The sequence below is a fragment of the Mercenaria mercenaria genome, chromosome 4 (genome assembly GCF_021730395.1).
Source record: "Mercenaria mercenaria strain notata chromosome 4, MADL_Memer_1, whole genome shotgun sequence".
Lineage (NCBI taxonomy): Eukaryota > Metazoa > Mollusca > Bivalvia > Venerida > Veneridae > Mercenaria > Mercenaria mercenaria.
Window position 1 is genome coordinate 60852846 of NC_069364.1, and position 17276 is coordinate 60870121.

At 35.2% G+C, this 17276-nt stretch overlaps 1 protein-coding gene across 1 annotated transcript; it reads left to right on the forward strand.

Annotated features, from left to right (window-relative positions):
- Window positions 1-2750: 2750 nt before the first annotated feature.
- Window positions 2751-16539, forward strand: LOC123552909 (uncharacterized). The gene is made up of 7 exons (XM_053542229.1): window positions 2751-2832; window positions 4037-4139; window positions 5306-5343; window positions 6778-6838; window positions 9864-9940; window positions 13852-13960; window positions 16124-16539. Exons 1-7 carry the CDS (start codon window positions 2778-2780, stop codon window positions 16200-16202), a joined length of 522 nt encoding a protein of 173 aa, XP_053398204.1. The 5' UTR covers window positions 2751-2777; the 3' UTR covers window positions 16203-16539.
- Window positions 16540-17276: the final 737 nt, after the last annotated feature.

The following is a 17276-nucleotide window of genomic DNA, read 5'->3' on the forward strand; positions in this document are numbered from 1 at the left end:
CCAAATCGGGGCGAATGAGGCTCTGATATTATCGGCGTGTCGCTTGCAAGACTATTCACAGACCTTCATCCATCTGCGATTGTTGTATCAGCACAGTTAAAGAGGTATGCCGTTTTGCCAAAACCATAATGTCAAAAAATCAAAAGTGTAACACCGTTTAAGTATTTAGCGCCTTTAAAAACGCAAGTTTCTACGTTTTGTTGTTTCGCCTATTCAAAACAAAGTATTATCAAATCAATTTGCTGGGTTAATCTAAGTAAATTGATACCCGTGTGATATTCAATTGTATTTTGAAGAAAATACTATCAGAATTTACAATTGCTATTATTGGTTATGTAATACCTTCCTCGTACATAAGACATTGATTTGTGCCGTCTAGCTTAACCAATGCTTGCTCAGAGACTGCCTCCAAAATAATGTTGCATACCGAAATGTGTAAGATGGATTTTTCAATCTTTACGTGGACTCGTCAAGCGTGGATGAAAAGAACATGAGGGATAATCTACTTTGCTTATTATGGAGACGTGAAAAGGATGACTGCTGAACCTTTCAATAAATTATTGATCGGATCCAATAGCAAAAGCTCCGCATATACGACCAGTCCAAATCTGACCAATCGCAAGTGTTTACGACGGTTCGGAAAGTCTCATAATGTACATGTAGTCGTCAGTAATACATTTTCTTAAATATTAAACCTGGACCCGAGCTATTCCGTACCGTCGTAGGCAACATAATTTGAACGACTATTTGAACTCACGAATCATAAAGTGGTATATATCCACAAAATTACAATTTAAAGTTTCTATCCTCTACTACATTTTAAATAAATATGTTCCACAACCGCAGAATCATCATGTATACAAAAGGAGAGAGGTTGGTGAATGGAAGTACGCATTCAACGCAATTTTCGCTTTGTTTTAAGAAGTTTTGCGCCTATCCTACCTCAAAAAAAAAAAATAATAAATTAAAAATTAAAAATTAAAAATATATAAGGTGAGGGGTCACTTAAAATTGCCCTATATGTGTTTGTACGCTACAGGTCTTTTTTTTCTCACAAAATTCGACTGCAATTCTTGTGCATTAAAGTAATCTTACTGGTGAAATTATTTCGCTTGGCATGGGGATGTTTCAAACCCCTTGGTCACAGGGAACATCATCAGATGCCAAAATGTTAAATTATTTTTTGACTCAGTCGAAACACACCGACTTGGCATTGTTGTTGTTTGTGCCATGTTATTTGAATATTCATGCATGCATAAAAAGTTATAGATGGGATTGAATCTTAGACATTTAAATGTCACATTGACCTTTGAGCTAGGCGTTATGGTTCTGCATGCGACATGTCGCCTTGTTATTGTGAATATCTGTGCCAAGTCGTTTAAATATCCATACATGCACAAAAATGTTATAGTGCGGAAAGAAAAATGACTTTAAATCTTTCAATTCGAAGTGTGGCCTTGACCTTCAAACTATAGGTCTGGTCTTTACACGCTAAACGTCGTCTTGATATAGCGGTTATTTGTACAATGTTATTTTATACGTGCATAAAAATGCTATAGAGTGTACAAGAAAAAAGACCTACATGTTTTACCTCTAAATAAGACCTTGACCTTTGAGTTGGTTGTCATTTGTTACGGTGTGAATGGTCTGTTTTTAAACAGTCACTCATTACATTTCGTTGCTTACATGGCAAGTTGCACTGATATATTTTATGCACTAGCTGTTGATTTAATGATTGGTAGTGCTAAAAGCCGCTATTTGTCATTGTTCATTTTAGTTTTACCGACCATTTCATTAAGATATCTAAAGCATATTCTCTTCTCTTCGTGTTTACCTTCTGTGACGTTTTTCGAAGTAAAGATAAAAAGTACGGAACATTCAGTGTCACATGGCAATAGTTTCGACCACGAAAATCAACATGCAATACATAAAGACATGATGTAATTATACATATTTCTTAACTCTTAGCCTGCTGCAGGCGAATTTAACAGCCTTTGCAAACAGCTTGGAACCAGATCAGACGCCGATTAAATCGGCGTCTGATCAGGTTCCAAGCTGTTTGCTACTCTGACAATATTTCTTCCGATTTTGGAGCAAATTGAATGAACTTTACAATTTTAGCAGACAACATTTCCAGCAGACGACAATTTATCTAGCATGCTAAAGGTTAAGCGTTACTAGTATCTGTGTGTCTTAAAAACAAAAGTCTATACTGTCTAATTAAATTAAATTAGGGGCCTCCGTGGCCAAGTTATTAAGGTCGCTTGCCCCTCATCCATGTGGATTCGAGCCTCACTCGGGGCGTTGAATTCTTCATGTGAAGAAACCATCCAGCTGGCTTACGGAAGGTCGGTGGTTCTACCAAAGTGCCCGCTCAAGATGAATAATGCACGGAGAGGCACTTCGGGTCTTCCTCCTCCATCAAAGCTGGAAAGTGGCAATATGACCTATAATTGTGTCGGTGCGACGTTTAACCCAACAAAAAAAACTCCCCAAGAACTGAAAATCTTGCAACTAAAGCAAAATAAAAATGGTTTGCATAGATTATTGCTGGGTTCACCATACCTGTTAAATTAGATGAAGTGCTTTGCTGATTTTGAAAAACTATAAACACGTGCCACTTAACGGTTAACATATGAATTAATTCTATTTATTGCATTTTAAAAGTCATAAACCTAGAGAAAACGTGTGCAAAAATGGTATAAATACCACCTTGTCCACCAGAGAAGCAACCACAGTTTCTATCTAACTCTGTAGGAGAAACAGCTAACCTAAACATGAATACAAAGGTTGTTCTAGCGCTGGTGCTTTTGGGTCTCGTGACATTTGTAGGTGAGTTGATTTATATCATTACACATTTAGGATTTCTTTTTGTCAGAATTCATAATTAAGGTGATTCTGCACGTTTGATAAATCGGAAGTAATCGCGTATTGTCATTTATCCGGAAAACGTAGAATAAAGTCTGGATTCGACGTAAGGAAATGAAAATCGTTTTCTGAAATAATAGCAACCGGTGAGTAAATTCATTACAACAGCAATGTTACTGTCTTTCTAATATTAAAATATGATGTCAAAACATCTGTCAAGTTAAATAATTCCAAAAGAGTCTTAAAATTAGCTTGAAAGGCGCGGCTTTCTTTAACCATGAGCAAATATCTCAAAAACAAACTCATGGACCTACATAATTTTATTTCATCATATTAAAGGTCATATGTTTATTCACGACTGTGAGAAGTTTTATTAAAATCTACTTAATTATCAGAAAAAGTTCTATTGGCGAAAATGTTATCAAAATTGTGATTTTCCCATAGACTACTATTGTGAAAATTTCTGTGAGATTTTTTTTTTCAAGTCAGTCTGGTAAAAAAATCAAGAACAGGACCCTATGTTTTTTTTTATTTGCCATATTTTCTAAGTGTATTTTGAAGGTTTGAAAGATCAGAGTTTTACATTGTAGAAGAAAATTGTGATCCGAACGTGCAGAACTACCTTAAGAGTATATGTTGCGAACTTTGTCAAATTTCGTATTATCCAAAAGAGAGAAATGTGTCTGTGAAATAAGCTTTCAAATGAAATCTGCATCTTAAAATTGTCCACCATCAATTGATCACTATCGAAATTATACATATCACCGCATTATTGTCGTAACAATATTCCACAAGGGTATATGTGTATAATTTAAGACTGAATTTATAAAAAATTAAATGTATCTATTCTTACAGATAGAGCAGTTAGATTTTGCTGTAATTAAGTTCCTTATTTATTGATCATTAAATGTATATTTAGATACTACTAAAATTCAGTGTTCTTCAGTTTTTAATCTAAAAGAATTATTTTGCAACTTAAACGTATGGCAAGTGGTAAATACATACAATATTAAGACCGACCTCCTTCTTTTTGGATGCCGAAAAAGGTAAATATTGATAAGAACTTCAGGCCAGAGTAATTGACATTTAAATTATACTAATTTGAAATCTTTGTATTCTTCATTGAAAGTACAGTGCTAACAGCATTATTTCCAATGATGTTTTCCAGCCGCCAAAGCGAAACCAAAAGATTGCATTTGTACAAAGGAATACAAGCCTGTATGTGACAAGGACGGGAACCAGTATTCGAATAAATGCATGGCTCGCTGTGCGTAAGTGCTCTTATAATCATAATAGAATGCGTGGATCAACAACTATAATAAATATGTACACGCAGTTGAAATATTATGGAGCAAGTATAAACCAATGCTTTGCTTTTTAATTATTTATTTTCAAAACATTTAGTATGCGTTTTCACCAAATGATAACAAGCAGCGCTTTTGCAAAGTACGTGAGTGTCAATGTAGGTGATGATGATAATGATGATGATGACGATGACGATTTTGGAAAATATTCCATTTATGATAATGATGATTATTTAAGAAAAAGAATGATGATGAGTTTTTAAAACATACCGCTAATAGTTATAATGATGATGTTGATGCTGATTTTAAGTCATAACATATACTCAGTATGTACAGAAACGCGACTTGCAGTAATATATTGAAAAGGACATACAAATATAATAATTATGTTTCTTAAATGACGTCACGGCGATGTTAAATTGTGTTTTACATTTCTGTTCGTTTATTTCACATCAAACAAGGAAGAAGTGATCTGATGTATGCAAAAAGATTATCATAATAGTAGCTTGATCTGGGATGCTGTATTCGGCTCTAGTGGACTTTGCGAGCCTAGATCACACAAGGCGCGTAGTCCGACCTGGCAAAATCCACTCGAGCGAGTATAAATTCCCAGATCTTGCTACTATTATAATGACCCTTTTATTATACCTCCTCCTTTTTGTTTGTACTAAATCTTCAATGTTGTTTTTCCGCGAACTGTGTAAGGTCATACATATTAAATGAAAGTAGTCACAAAAGGTACGACACGATTTTTTTTCTGCCCGTTCGTGTTTCCCTTTTTTAAAATAACTTTTATATGCATACAAAACAGCAAAATATTGCAACGTTGCCTGTCTGTACATGTAGTGAGTTAATTTGATAAGAGGCTATTATAACGTACATATAAAAGCTGTTATTTGACATCTGGTGCCAGCCAAATATTATATATTTAACAGTACTGTTAAAAGAAAATTTAAATTATCAAATAATCACAGCTTTATATTTTATATATTTTTCAATTATAAGATTAATGACCGTTCTTAACCACTACATGTGAACATGTGTCTTTCATTACGATTAATTGTACAGGGTGATCTATTGAGTGACCTCTCATATTTTTGTATTTACTGGGTATGTATATTTCTTCATTGCAGCCGCGCTAAAGCAGTGCGTAATGGCCCGTGTCCCGGGGGTCCGACTCAGGCACCACTATTTTAAGGAAGATGGAACTGAGTGCAAAGTATCTATCTTGATTTGTTTGACAATCTCTGGACTTTCGCCTCCTCTTGGGACTGCTGCTTTAAAAACTATCCTTTCTGACAACGTATGAAAATGAACAAACTTCTGCTATCATGTGTTTCAAAAGTGCTGCATTAGCGAATCTACTGTTTTCAAAACTTGTCGCATAAAAAAAATGTTAGCAGATTCACTGTCATTTGAAATTTTTTTCAAAATGATTCACTTGATAAATATATTCAAATGCAAATGAGTAGAATATTTCTTTGTAATTTTGTATCAAAACAAATTCATAATACTTCTACAACTGTATTTGCTATATCTGTATTCTTTTATTTAAATAAACCTTAATAAAGCTTTTATAGCGTTGTCTTCTACTTGACGGATTTGATGGGGTATGAATACACTTGCGTAGGATTAAAGTTCATCGAACCCCTTCAAGAATTGAACTTGTAACAGACCTGTCCGTCTAATTGCGCGGAGTCAATCTTTGTTATCAATTTATTGAGGTGATAACAAAAACAACTATCAGGCAAGTGTTATCGGACATAATTGCATGGTAATGATTATGAAAATAAGTCACTTATCTAGGCCAGTATTAAACTTTTAATTGGTGTAGGGACACGGTTTATGTCGCATATATATATATACAACACCCCCCACCCCCCACCCCCACCCACACACACACACACACAAAAAGAAGGGATAACGGACTTGTACTGAGATATAACTTTTGTCTCTACAACAACTACATATAGCGTTGGATTGACCGTCTAGAACTCAAGCTATATTCGCAGGAAATATGTCCTCTTTTCAATGCCTGAAAAATAGAAATAAGATCCCCATACAGGTATTTGGTCTAGCAGGTACTTAAAAATGTCCCACCTCATTTCCATATTCGAAATATTTAAATTTGTGAACAAGTGTGTATGACTGATAAAGTCTGTCTTTACGTTATATCTCTATGCAAAAAGGAAATATTGTTTCTGTTGTTTCTAAAGAGTCGTTTATTTGTGCGCCACAATCATCTCTGAGAGAGACACGCTTGATGGTAAATCCAGTCTGCGTATGCAAGATAAAGTGTTAGTTTCTGTCAATCCCATTCCGTCGTTCTTTCGTCTCCAACACAACAAGAGAATGGCATTTTACAATTGGTTTCGTTGTTCCGTTATATATAGCGGTTTGTCATATCGACAGAACGAGAAATGAAGCGCGACAGAACGAAAGGGTGAAATTTATGTGTACTTGTGTGTATTTGCTCCCCAAAACTCAGCTTTTCTTTTCTGACGCCGTGGCGGGGACGACATAACGTGGCAACGAACGACGAAATCACAAAAAGAACAACAACAAGGTCTCGGCAAAACATTGAGACGTTATAAATATATTGTAGGGTATGAGCTGCCAAATAAGACACTACGCTCAACTATTTCGATGCTTGAAAGTGAACTAAGGTATATCTGAGGAAATTACTTATAAATCTCCCATACAGTTATCATTTGATATCATTCTATCAGTCTACTTCAAAATGTCTCATAAATAGCTACATCAGAAGGCAATAACACCATGAAAAAATCGTCGTTAGTACTAAAGCTTGTCATGAAGTTCCTTCAAAACCCAGTTGAAAGATATGCAAATTACGTCGGGATAAGAATTTCTATGTAGACTTTATGTCTAAACATCAAAGGGCTATGACTAAACATTATTCGATTATTCGAAAGAAAAAAAAACACAATACATGTATATGCGCAACGAGGCAGCATACTAATTATTCTACTACATTTTATTCAAATCCCACCAATAGCATAGCAGCAGAGCAGACAAAAATTGTCCATAATGACCATAACTCTGAAACAGATAATCCGACTGGGTCGATGCTGATAATATGTACATCTTTCATTAGTAAACAAGAAATATCTTTTAAAAGGATGGTCGGCGAATTGTAATAAGGAAAGAAGTTTATGAAATATACTTATAAGGATGCTTCAGACCAAGTATGACAAAGATCCATCATGAGACGCTGTCTAAAGGCATTTCTAGTTTTAGCTCTAGCAGCCCCTAAAAGGGGTCAAATGTCCCAACTGAACAAAGTTGGCTGCGGGCCTAATAAAGATGCTACAAATCAAGTTTGATGAGAATAAATGAGAAAAAAAACAATTAAAGGATTTTTTTTATTTTTAGCTTTAGCGGCCCCTAAAATAGGCCAACTGATCCCGCTTTAACAAATGCATATTCGCTATTCATGACTCTTTGGACAATGACGTCACACTTATAAAAAAAGTGAAGGTCATGGGACGCATACAATTGTAATTATTTCAATATTTCTGTTTCATAAGCAAAGTTTGATCGTAGTCATATCAGATTTCAGATTCAGTCATTATATAGCATATACATAATAAAACAGATTTCAACTGAGTTCAATATTTGCATACCATACTAAAGAAAAATATTCATATATAATAAATCAGTTAAATAATTTATAACAAATATATCAAAGCAAACAAGTACTCATTTTAATATGCAATCTGAATAGGTCACAAAAGCAAGAAACATTTTCATATACAGACGACAATTGTAACAAGGAAAATCTTTTAAAAAGCACTTCTCTACATAGAAGAGAAGACTCTTATCACACCCTTATCCATGTGATACACAGACCGTATTCAGCTCTTTCTTTAATTTGATATATGTTGGTATCTGAACAGGTTTTTATCATATTTATTAAACTTACTTATCATTTTGAGATATATCAATATTCTTGCTAAATATACTTAGCGAAAGTTAGCTTTAAAACTGTGAACAGCGTCGTTTAGGATAAACGCTTTGTCTACATTTCACTCAGCGTAGCACAATCAGCAGAGTGAACAGAGTGAAACAATCGTCCAATCAGGCAGAGTGTTGCATAAATCTTTAATTTTGATAAATTATCGATAATGCGTTACACGTGGCATGGGTCGGTCAAGGTCACGAATTCATTCTTATTACGGCATTCGCCGAAAAAACTTCGTATGAAGGTTCGTTAATTCTTGCCAGTGGTTTCTGATAAAGTAGTCAAGACAAGAAAGTAGGCTTTGTAAACAAATCAATGATTGTTCTCCTTAGATGAAATCAGTAGAAGCTTCCTGCGATGACCCGTCCTTTAACCATTTGGGCAGTTAAATTAATCTAGATGCTAATATGGGTTTTTGTTTTTCTTGCTTTTGATGGAAAAGAGAGACACAAAGATACCCCTCCAGTCATTAATTAAATGGGTGGGAACATGGGTGAAACCAGCGACCTTCCATAAGCCTATTGGATGGCTTTCTCACAAGAAAGAAATGTACACCCCAGTCGAGGATTTAAACACAAAGCGGTGAGGGGCAAGTGATCAATCCGAAGTCAGTAACCATAACCACTCGGCCAAAGAGGCCCATGATTATACTATAGAACCTCAACTGTACACTCATTAGTATTCATATCGTGGATAGTAAATGCTATAAATATATACTTAAATATATTTTTATTGCGTAATTATAATGTCTATTCATAATAATAGAGACTTTTACGTATTCTGATGGATCTGTATACCTGGTATCAAGTAATTTATTACGCACTTGTATCATAATATCATTGCCTCAAAGTTGTCTGGTCCGTTCCTGTCATTATTTATGGCTCACTGATGACATAATTTCCAATTTTTGCATAACACATGTTGATACCAAAAATGGTTTATGAAAAAAAGCAAACATTCGATAGCATTTTCATGAGGTGGGTATTTAAGTTTGCCTTATTTGAATTTATTCTTTTACCAAGACATTTTATCCTTCCTAACATGATCGCCTAGTTTTGGGACCGGCTAATCTGGTCTGGATATTTCCCAAAATAATTACTCATAATTAAGGCGATCATTGTAAGGTATAATGCATGCACTTCTTGGAATGGGTCAGTTTTGAAGTCATCTTATCGTTGCCCGACTGAGACCCATATTAGGTGGAATTATTTTTTGTAACGAAAGGGATGCAGTAATATTAAATTGAAAGGGAAATCATTCTTGAATATGAGCTGCCAAGATAGATACAATATCACACAACGATAATAGAAAAAAAACATATTTCATTGCTGTTGGGGCCTAACTGAGTGCTTGTGTTTTCAGTGTGCTTGTGTTCCGGCGTATTTTTAGAAATCTGTCTGTATATCACAGAATAGAATCAATATGCCTATGAGTAAAAGGTGCGTTTACCATACACAGAACAAAAGGGTCCACACGCACTGAACCTTGCCTTGTAAACAGACTGATTTGCATAAATAAGTGGCCGTAATAGGTACATAATACTTCAAGCGTCAAAGCGCTCTCAAAAAGCTATAACCTGCTTAAACTACAAATTTATTCGTTTTATATGTATTCAATTGTTGTAAACTTGAATATGAAGTGTGTAGAAATCATATAAATTAGATGTGTCGTCTTCCAAAGCACATAGCATATGAAACTTTGTAACTCAGCCGGGAGCCAAAGACATTAAACATGAATTCAAAGGTTATGTTTGCGCTGGCGGTTTTGGGTCTCGTGGCATTTGCAGGTTAGTGGTCTTATATTAGTACATTAACCTTTACCCTGCTTAATTTCTAAAATAGACTAGTCAATCATTCAATTTGGGCAGTACTAATCATTATTTGAAGGGGTGTTCATTGAAAATTTACTGACTGAATAGCGAACAGGGCAGACCATGATCATCCGTGCAGGCTGATGTTGGTCTGCCCTAGTCGCAAAGACAGAATCACTTGCCGACAGTAGGCTAAATATTGGTTTCATTTTCAAGAATATGAGACCCGAGGAATATTTTGTAGTCAGTGTCAGCATGCAGTGATATACATGTGTTTAACCAAACTTTAAAATAAAATGTGCACGTTTAATTTTGCCGTTCCTCCTTCTTATTGGTCATAAAATTAATGGACACTTTAGATATACTACAAAGAAGTTGACTGAAGTTTGTACATAAGGAAACATGTTATCAAATTACGTACATTTTGAAAGAATTTCAATAATACGAACACAAACATAGAAAGGTTATGATACTGCATCAACTAGGCCATTTGTAACATTTCTCGGTCTAAACGCTTAGCCTTACATTTTGAAAAAGAAATCATACAGCACCAAATCATAGAAATAAATGGTTGCACAAAAATTGAAAAGCATATAAAACAAGTATATTATTCTACAAAACAATTGTCAGTTTACTAATATATACATTGAATTCCAGAAAAGGACTGCATAAAGGGGCAGGGGCCACACTTTTGAACAGTTCAACGCCATTAAAAATTCACATTTTTTTTAAAGAACTATTACATATCTTCGTTTTCATTTGCAATAATGTCACAGAGCTGACATTTCTCATACTTAGGTGGAACGTAGTTTTCAGCAATTGTTTATATTTATTACTTTACTAATGACGTCCATTTTTAAAGGGGGACAACTTTTTGAGAATATTTTAAGTATACGACAGAACATGTAACGCAGGTGGATTGTTGGTTTATCAAATATTACTATGTTTTGATGATATACTCCTAAACCTTAACAACAGATTGTAGCTGTAATCAAATTGTTTGTGAAATTTAACGTACCGGTACTTTTTACGTCTTGTTCTGAAATTAGTCTAATGATTGTGGTAAATGATAAACTCCTATCACAATATTTATAAAGGTCGCCTTGTTTATTTTGATGCATATGTCATGCAGTGACATTAGTGTTAAACAACTTTCAAATAAATTGTTTTGAAATGTTTAAAAACAGGTAAATATGTAAAAAAAAAACAACTCCAATTTTGTAAATTTGTTAATTCGGTTATCTTAAAAGAATGTGGCAACGTTAAATGTCGCAACGCCGCTAAATGTCGCAACCACCGTTAAATGTCGCAAGGTTGACGTTAAATGTCGCAACCACCGCTAAATGTCGCAAAATCGTCTGCCGCTAAATGTCGCACCTTTAACGTTAAATGTCGCAAAAATTTGCCCACCGTTATATGTCGCAATACCAACGCTAAATGTCGCACTTCCTATTTAACACTATGACTTTCAATTCCTTGTGTATATTTACTTTTTTGAGGGAAGAAAAAATAACAGGTTTATGTAATACAAATAATTATCTTAATGATAAGTGTTGTTACGTATAGCAACAAGAATGCCTTGTTGGCCCTAGATCGCTCACCTGAGTTCCACATCTTGCTTGAACAATCACGCAAGAAAAATATTTGTGAAATTATTTTGTAATAGGGCCAGTGTTTTAGGACAGAAATATTCTGAGGTTTCTTCTAACTAAATACGATTTGGTAACCATGAGTGTTGTATGTTTGTGGGGGTTGGGTATGGGTGGGGAACGGGGTGAATAACGACACAGAAATCTAAGACACAGACACACCAAGACAATTAATAGAAAATATAAATATTTACATTTTTGAAGTGGGGTGGAGAGAGAGAGAGAGGGTTATGTGTGGGTAGGCGGAAAAGTAGGATAATGAGGGGAATGAGACTAAACCAAACAATTTTAAGAGACTAAAGGTAAAATAATTTTAAAAATTCCCGCTTTACCTGAAAAAAATGTTCAGAGGGCCACATAGGATCTTTCTCCGCCACTGAAGCTTGATAGTTACCTTATGACTTTAAATGTAAACCTCCAAACAAAGAAATAGAACCCATGGTTGATTAATAGAAAGTCTTCGTTTTCTACAGCTTATACAAAACAGTCTTCGTGTCGCGTAGTTGTACATCCTGTTGTGTAACAGGCCTGGATTGTTGCCCGAGCCGATTCCCCCACCCAAAACCACACCCTTGTTGGCTTACTAGTGACTTATACTCATCAAAGTTACACCCAACTATTTTGGAAATAATATTTTCTCAAAATGTAGACCCAAAACGCACCAGAGGCGAACATTTTATACTTATATTTCAAAATTCCCCAGGGGGAAGAACCCTTGACCCCTTAAAATAGGGGGAGTACCCCGCCAGTAGCTTAAAATTAAGGGGAAAAAATGCACCAGAAGCAACCATTTTATACCTGTTTTTCAAACTTTCCCGGGGAGAGACCCTGAGCCCTCGAAAGTGACAGGGATAACCCCTCCCATACACCGAAATTTTGAACAAAAATGCAATAAAAGTCCAGCATTCCATACTTGTATTTCAAAATTGTCAATCGGAAAAGACCCTAACCACCTAAAATTAGGGGAGTGCCCCACTAGTACGTACCTAAAAAATAGACAAAAATGCACCACAGGCCAACATTTCATACCTGTATATAAAAATCTTTCCCACAGATACGGACAGACGAACCCCGTACCTACCGCACGTCGCCGGTGACGCTTTAGTTTTAAACTTGTGCTCCCCCGCCTCCAATCCTCCATCAACAATTTCTGGCCCCGGCTTATTGTGTAACGAAATTCAGGTCGACTAAAGACATGCGATACAAAGCGCGACAATACGGAGCGCGAGCTTAATGCCTCATCAGCTAAACAGGACTCCATAGAATTACATAGTTCAGACCTGAAGTAAATCTAGTACTATGGCGAGTACCACGTTAGTGCTCAAACCTTTAGATATTAAATATATAACGTATGTATGGTGCGGAACCACTGAAAAGCAGACGTGCAGATCAGAGTGAAAGGTCAATTCAGCCCTTCCTAAATCAATCATGCATTACCCAGTCTTATCTCTAAGTTATAAAGACTGTTTAACTTACCTTATTTTGCTGTGCGACATTTAGCGTTGGTGTTGCGACATATTACGGTGGGCAAATTTTTGCGACATTTAACGTTAAAGGTGCGACATTTAGCGGCAGACGATTTTGCGACATTTAGCGTTGGTTGCGACATTTAACGTCAACCTTGCGACATTTAACGGTGGTTGCGACATTTAGCGGCGTTGCGACATTTAACGTTGCCACAAAGAACACAAAAAAAACAAAAAAAAAAAACACACTACTGTCATTATAGAAATGTTTTATTTCTTACTAAACATTGATAAGATCTTGCATCCCTCATAAAAAGTCAATGATAACAAGAAAACAGAAGAATTTTACCTACGAAATAAGAAGGACCAAAGAAGTATAAAATTATTTGTATAGCTCTTTGGAAGGACATATACTTCTGTGTTTCATGTCGAGATATCCGACTAGATAATTACAAAGTTTTAATTAATTGAAATTATTGTAATTATGTGAACATCCATATATTGTTGTTGAAAACTGAATAAAAGAAGAAACAGAATCTGGATTTTGTTAATTCCCTCATTTAAGTGAACTCGAGCCAAATAAATACATAATACTCGAAAATCTGACTTTAAGCTAAAATATTCCCCAAAGAAACTTCACGTAACACACGCAGCGTTACACATATGCAAAAAATTCTATAATGTTATAATTCCCGACAAGACTGATGAAGGTAAACTCTTTGCATTCGTCGTTGATACATTGCTGAATCATCATTTTCAATACTATTTTCAGTCGCCGAAAACACAGGACCTGAAGGAGAGTGCATTTGTACCAATGAAGACGCACCCGTGTGTGGCTCTGACGGAAAGACGTACGGTAACAGCTGCAACGCCGGCTGTGCGTAAGTAAACTATACGCAGTTTCTTATAAAATGCAGCCTACATCAATTTCATTCTGCACGTGTATAGGCTTCTGAAATATCACGAAGCGGGTGTTCAATTATAATTGCCTCATAACATATTTCTAAATAACCCTGCTTAACCTTGCTTATAATTCCGGCACGTCTCGACGGGTCGGAGTTACGACAAGATTTTTGTTTGAAAGTAACGAAAAAGACCGAAACTCTCAAATCCCAGGAAGGCTTTATATACCCTGCTTTCTTTGCGCTCTATTACAAATGCAATGGTTAGCCGAGAACCAGTTATTTCAAGATAAATCTTGAAAATTAGGATGAAGATGATGATGATAATAATAATATTAATGATGATGATGATGATGGTTGTAAAGAGGATAACACTGTTGGCCATAGGCGTTACCAATATTTGAACCAGTGAACAGTGAGGATTGGACAAGAAGTTGTGTTTTTCTCTGTTACAATTTACAAACATGTTATTTATTTAATTCTATTTTAAAGGTAGATGTATCAATCTTATAGAAAATACTAAACATAAAATATTTTGTTTTACTTTAAAATTTAGACCGTAATTTATTGCAACGATTGAATTGCTTTGAAAAGTCGGGACATTTAATGTAAAATAGACTCAAGATTATCAAGTTTTTATTCATTACCATGATTATGGAATAAAAATGAAATATTTCTAGATGTTTTGCTTGACTGATTTGAAAAATTAGGATCTCTTGCAAGTTTCATTATAACGGGAATCTACGCGAAAATCAAAATTTTCATAACCTTTTCGCGAATTAAATTTTTTCTACAATGTAGATTTTTAGGAAACTTCTCACAGTCGAAAATAAACATATGGCCTATAATATGGTGAAATAAAATGTATAGGTCCGTGTGCTTGTTTTTGAGATATTTGCCCATGATTAAAGTGATCAACACATTTCAGGCTGGTTTTAAGCTATTATTTTGAATTTTTTAACGTGTCAGATGTTTTGCCATTATTATAAATTTACTCACGGGTTGCCATTAATTCATAAAATGATTTTCATGTTTGTACGCCGAATCCAGCTTTCTAAGATATACGCCATCACTTCCGGTTTTTCAAACGTGCAGAGCTACCTTCATTAAGGTCGCTTACGCATAACCTGTACGTTTAAAGCCAATATCTGACAACTGTGTCAGTGCATCGACTCTTTGGCTCAGTGGTCAGAGCATAGGACTTGCAACCGAGCGACTCGTGTTAATCCCGCCACAGGCAGTTGGGATTTTTCGCCATTAAATGCTTTGTTACGCCCAAAGGTCGTAAGATGACAAAGTTTTGAATGAAAGACCAGCAATTTGATAGAATGAGAATACAAGAATATGCATAACATGACTTTTTGATAGGTGGTGGGAAAAAGAGCTCCTCGAACCCGTGTTTATTGTCTGGATTTTTTCTCTTGATTAGTTCTGTGAGTGCAGGGGTTTTATAAAAAAAATTGTTTCAAATAAGGCTCGAGTGAATTTTTCCAGGTCGGATAACACGACGCGCGCAAGCATCAAGTGGTATCCAACCTGACAAAATCCACGAGAGCAGAATACAAAATCCCAGAACTAGATTTCCCTAGCTACTGTTATTTAAGAAATAATAAGTTCCCAATCGTGGTTTATCGTAGAATAACCCGTGTTTTGAGTTCTTATGCATAAGAATATATAACAAAGGCCGTAGGCCTGAGTGATGGTAACTACTTAAATTATAAGACCGTGCTACGCACCTGGATCGGATGACGTCATTGCACGCGCGTGGGTTATTTATGAAATAATATATCTCATTTAGTGATTTGCCGCTGAATAAATCATTGTTTGGAGTTCAGATTCATTAAATATTTGTCCGTTTTCAATTGGTTTCTTTTGCAGCGCGACGCTATGCCGTTTGACCCTATGACGTAATTATTGTGACGTCAGAACAGTGAATTGTTGTAAAATAATTCACTGTTTTCAGCCTTCTTTGTTTAATAGGAAAATTAATCGAATTGTGTTAGAATGCAGATTAACCCGAGATAGATTTTGCTCTACATGTATGTAGGTTATTTGCTGGTCGTGTTAGAATTTATAATGATATTTTTAAAAACAAAATCTTGTTTTGACTAGATTTTGAATATGTATATTATTTCCTTACAGTGGCGTTGGTGTACAAAAAGAGGGCGTCTGTGAGGGAGATTCGACTCAGAGACCACCTTTGTCGCAATTAGGAGGATAAAATCAGTTTCAAGCTCTGGACATTCCTTTCTTTTATGATTACTTTCTTAACAATCCTTTCTAACTAATATAAAACTGGATAACTGCTTGGATGCAATTTTCGTCACCGTGTATTGCATCAGCAAATGTACTATTGTTGAAACAGAACTGTTAACATTTCACTATTGAATATTATTAAGTAAATAATAGTATGAAATTCTTAAAACTATATACATATTTAATAAATTTAAATATAAGTAAGTGGATTTTCTTTTCTAGCATATCAAACTCAAAGCGATGCCGCAAATATATTTGATATTTTTGTACTCTTGTCTGAAATTAAATCTTATAAAAGCTTGTATTGTGTTGTGTCTTGACTTGACAGATGTGAGAAACACAGTTTTCTTTTAAAAATATAGACTTAAGCATTGAAGGACTAACAGATCCTCGTGAATACTTATTTATACAGAGATATATATTATGGTTACCTAAACAAGAGCCTATAACGCTAAGCAGCTAGAAAATATTGCTTATTATGATACAGAGCTTCAAATGAATGATGAGATAAAACACTGCAATTCATTCGATAAATAGTTCTTCTTCAAAACCAAAGTATTCACCTTCTGTAGGTACTGGGTTTCCAACCATGTTCCGTCGGTCTTTGAACGTCTAAATATTGTAAGTCTGTTTCCAGTTGAAAATTATGCATGCTTGTTTGTTTTGTTTGGTTTAACGTCGCACCGACACAATTATAGGTCATATGGCGACTTTCCAGCTTTTATGGTGGAGAAAGACCCTATGTGCCCTTCCGTGCATTATTTCATCACGGGCGTGTTTACCACTAGCCTATTAGTAAACAAAAGGAAAACATGGCATATAAAAATATGGTTAATTTTACCCGAAGATATCTGCGTGAAAGTAGAACAAAAAGCGGGCAAATATTTGATGGACGTCAAGTATATACTATATATATTTCAAAATAAAAACATAAATAAAACATTTATTGTCTGTAGAATACTTCAATAGGATAATAAATTTTCTCAAATTATGAATAAAGTGGCTACAGGGGAAAGAATAAGATACGTATCGCAGGTTT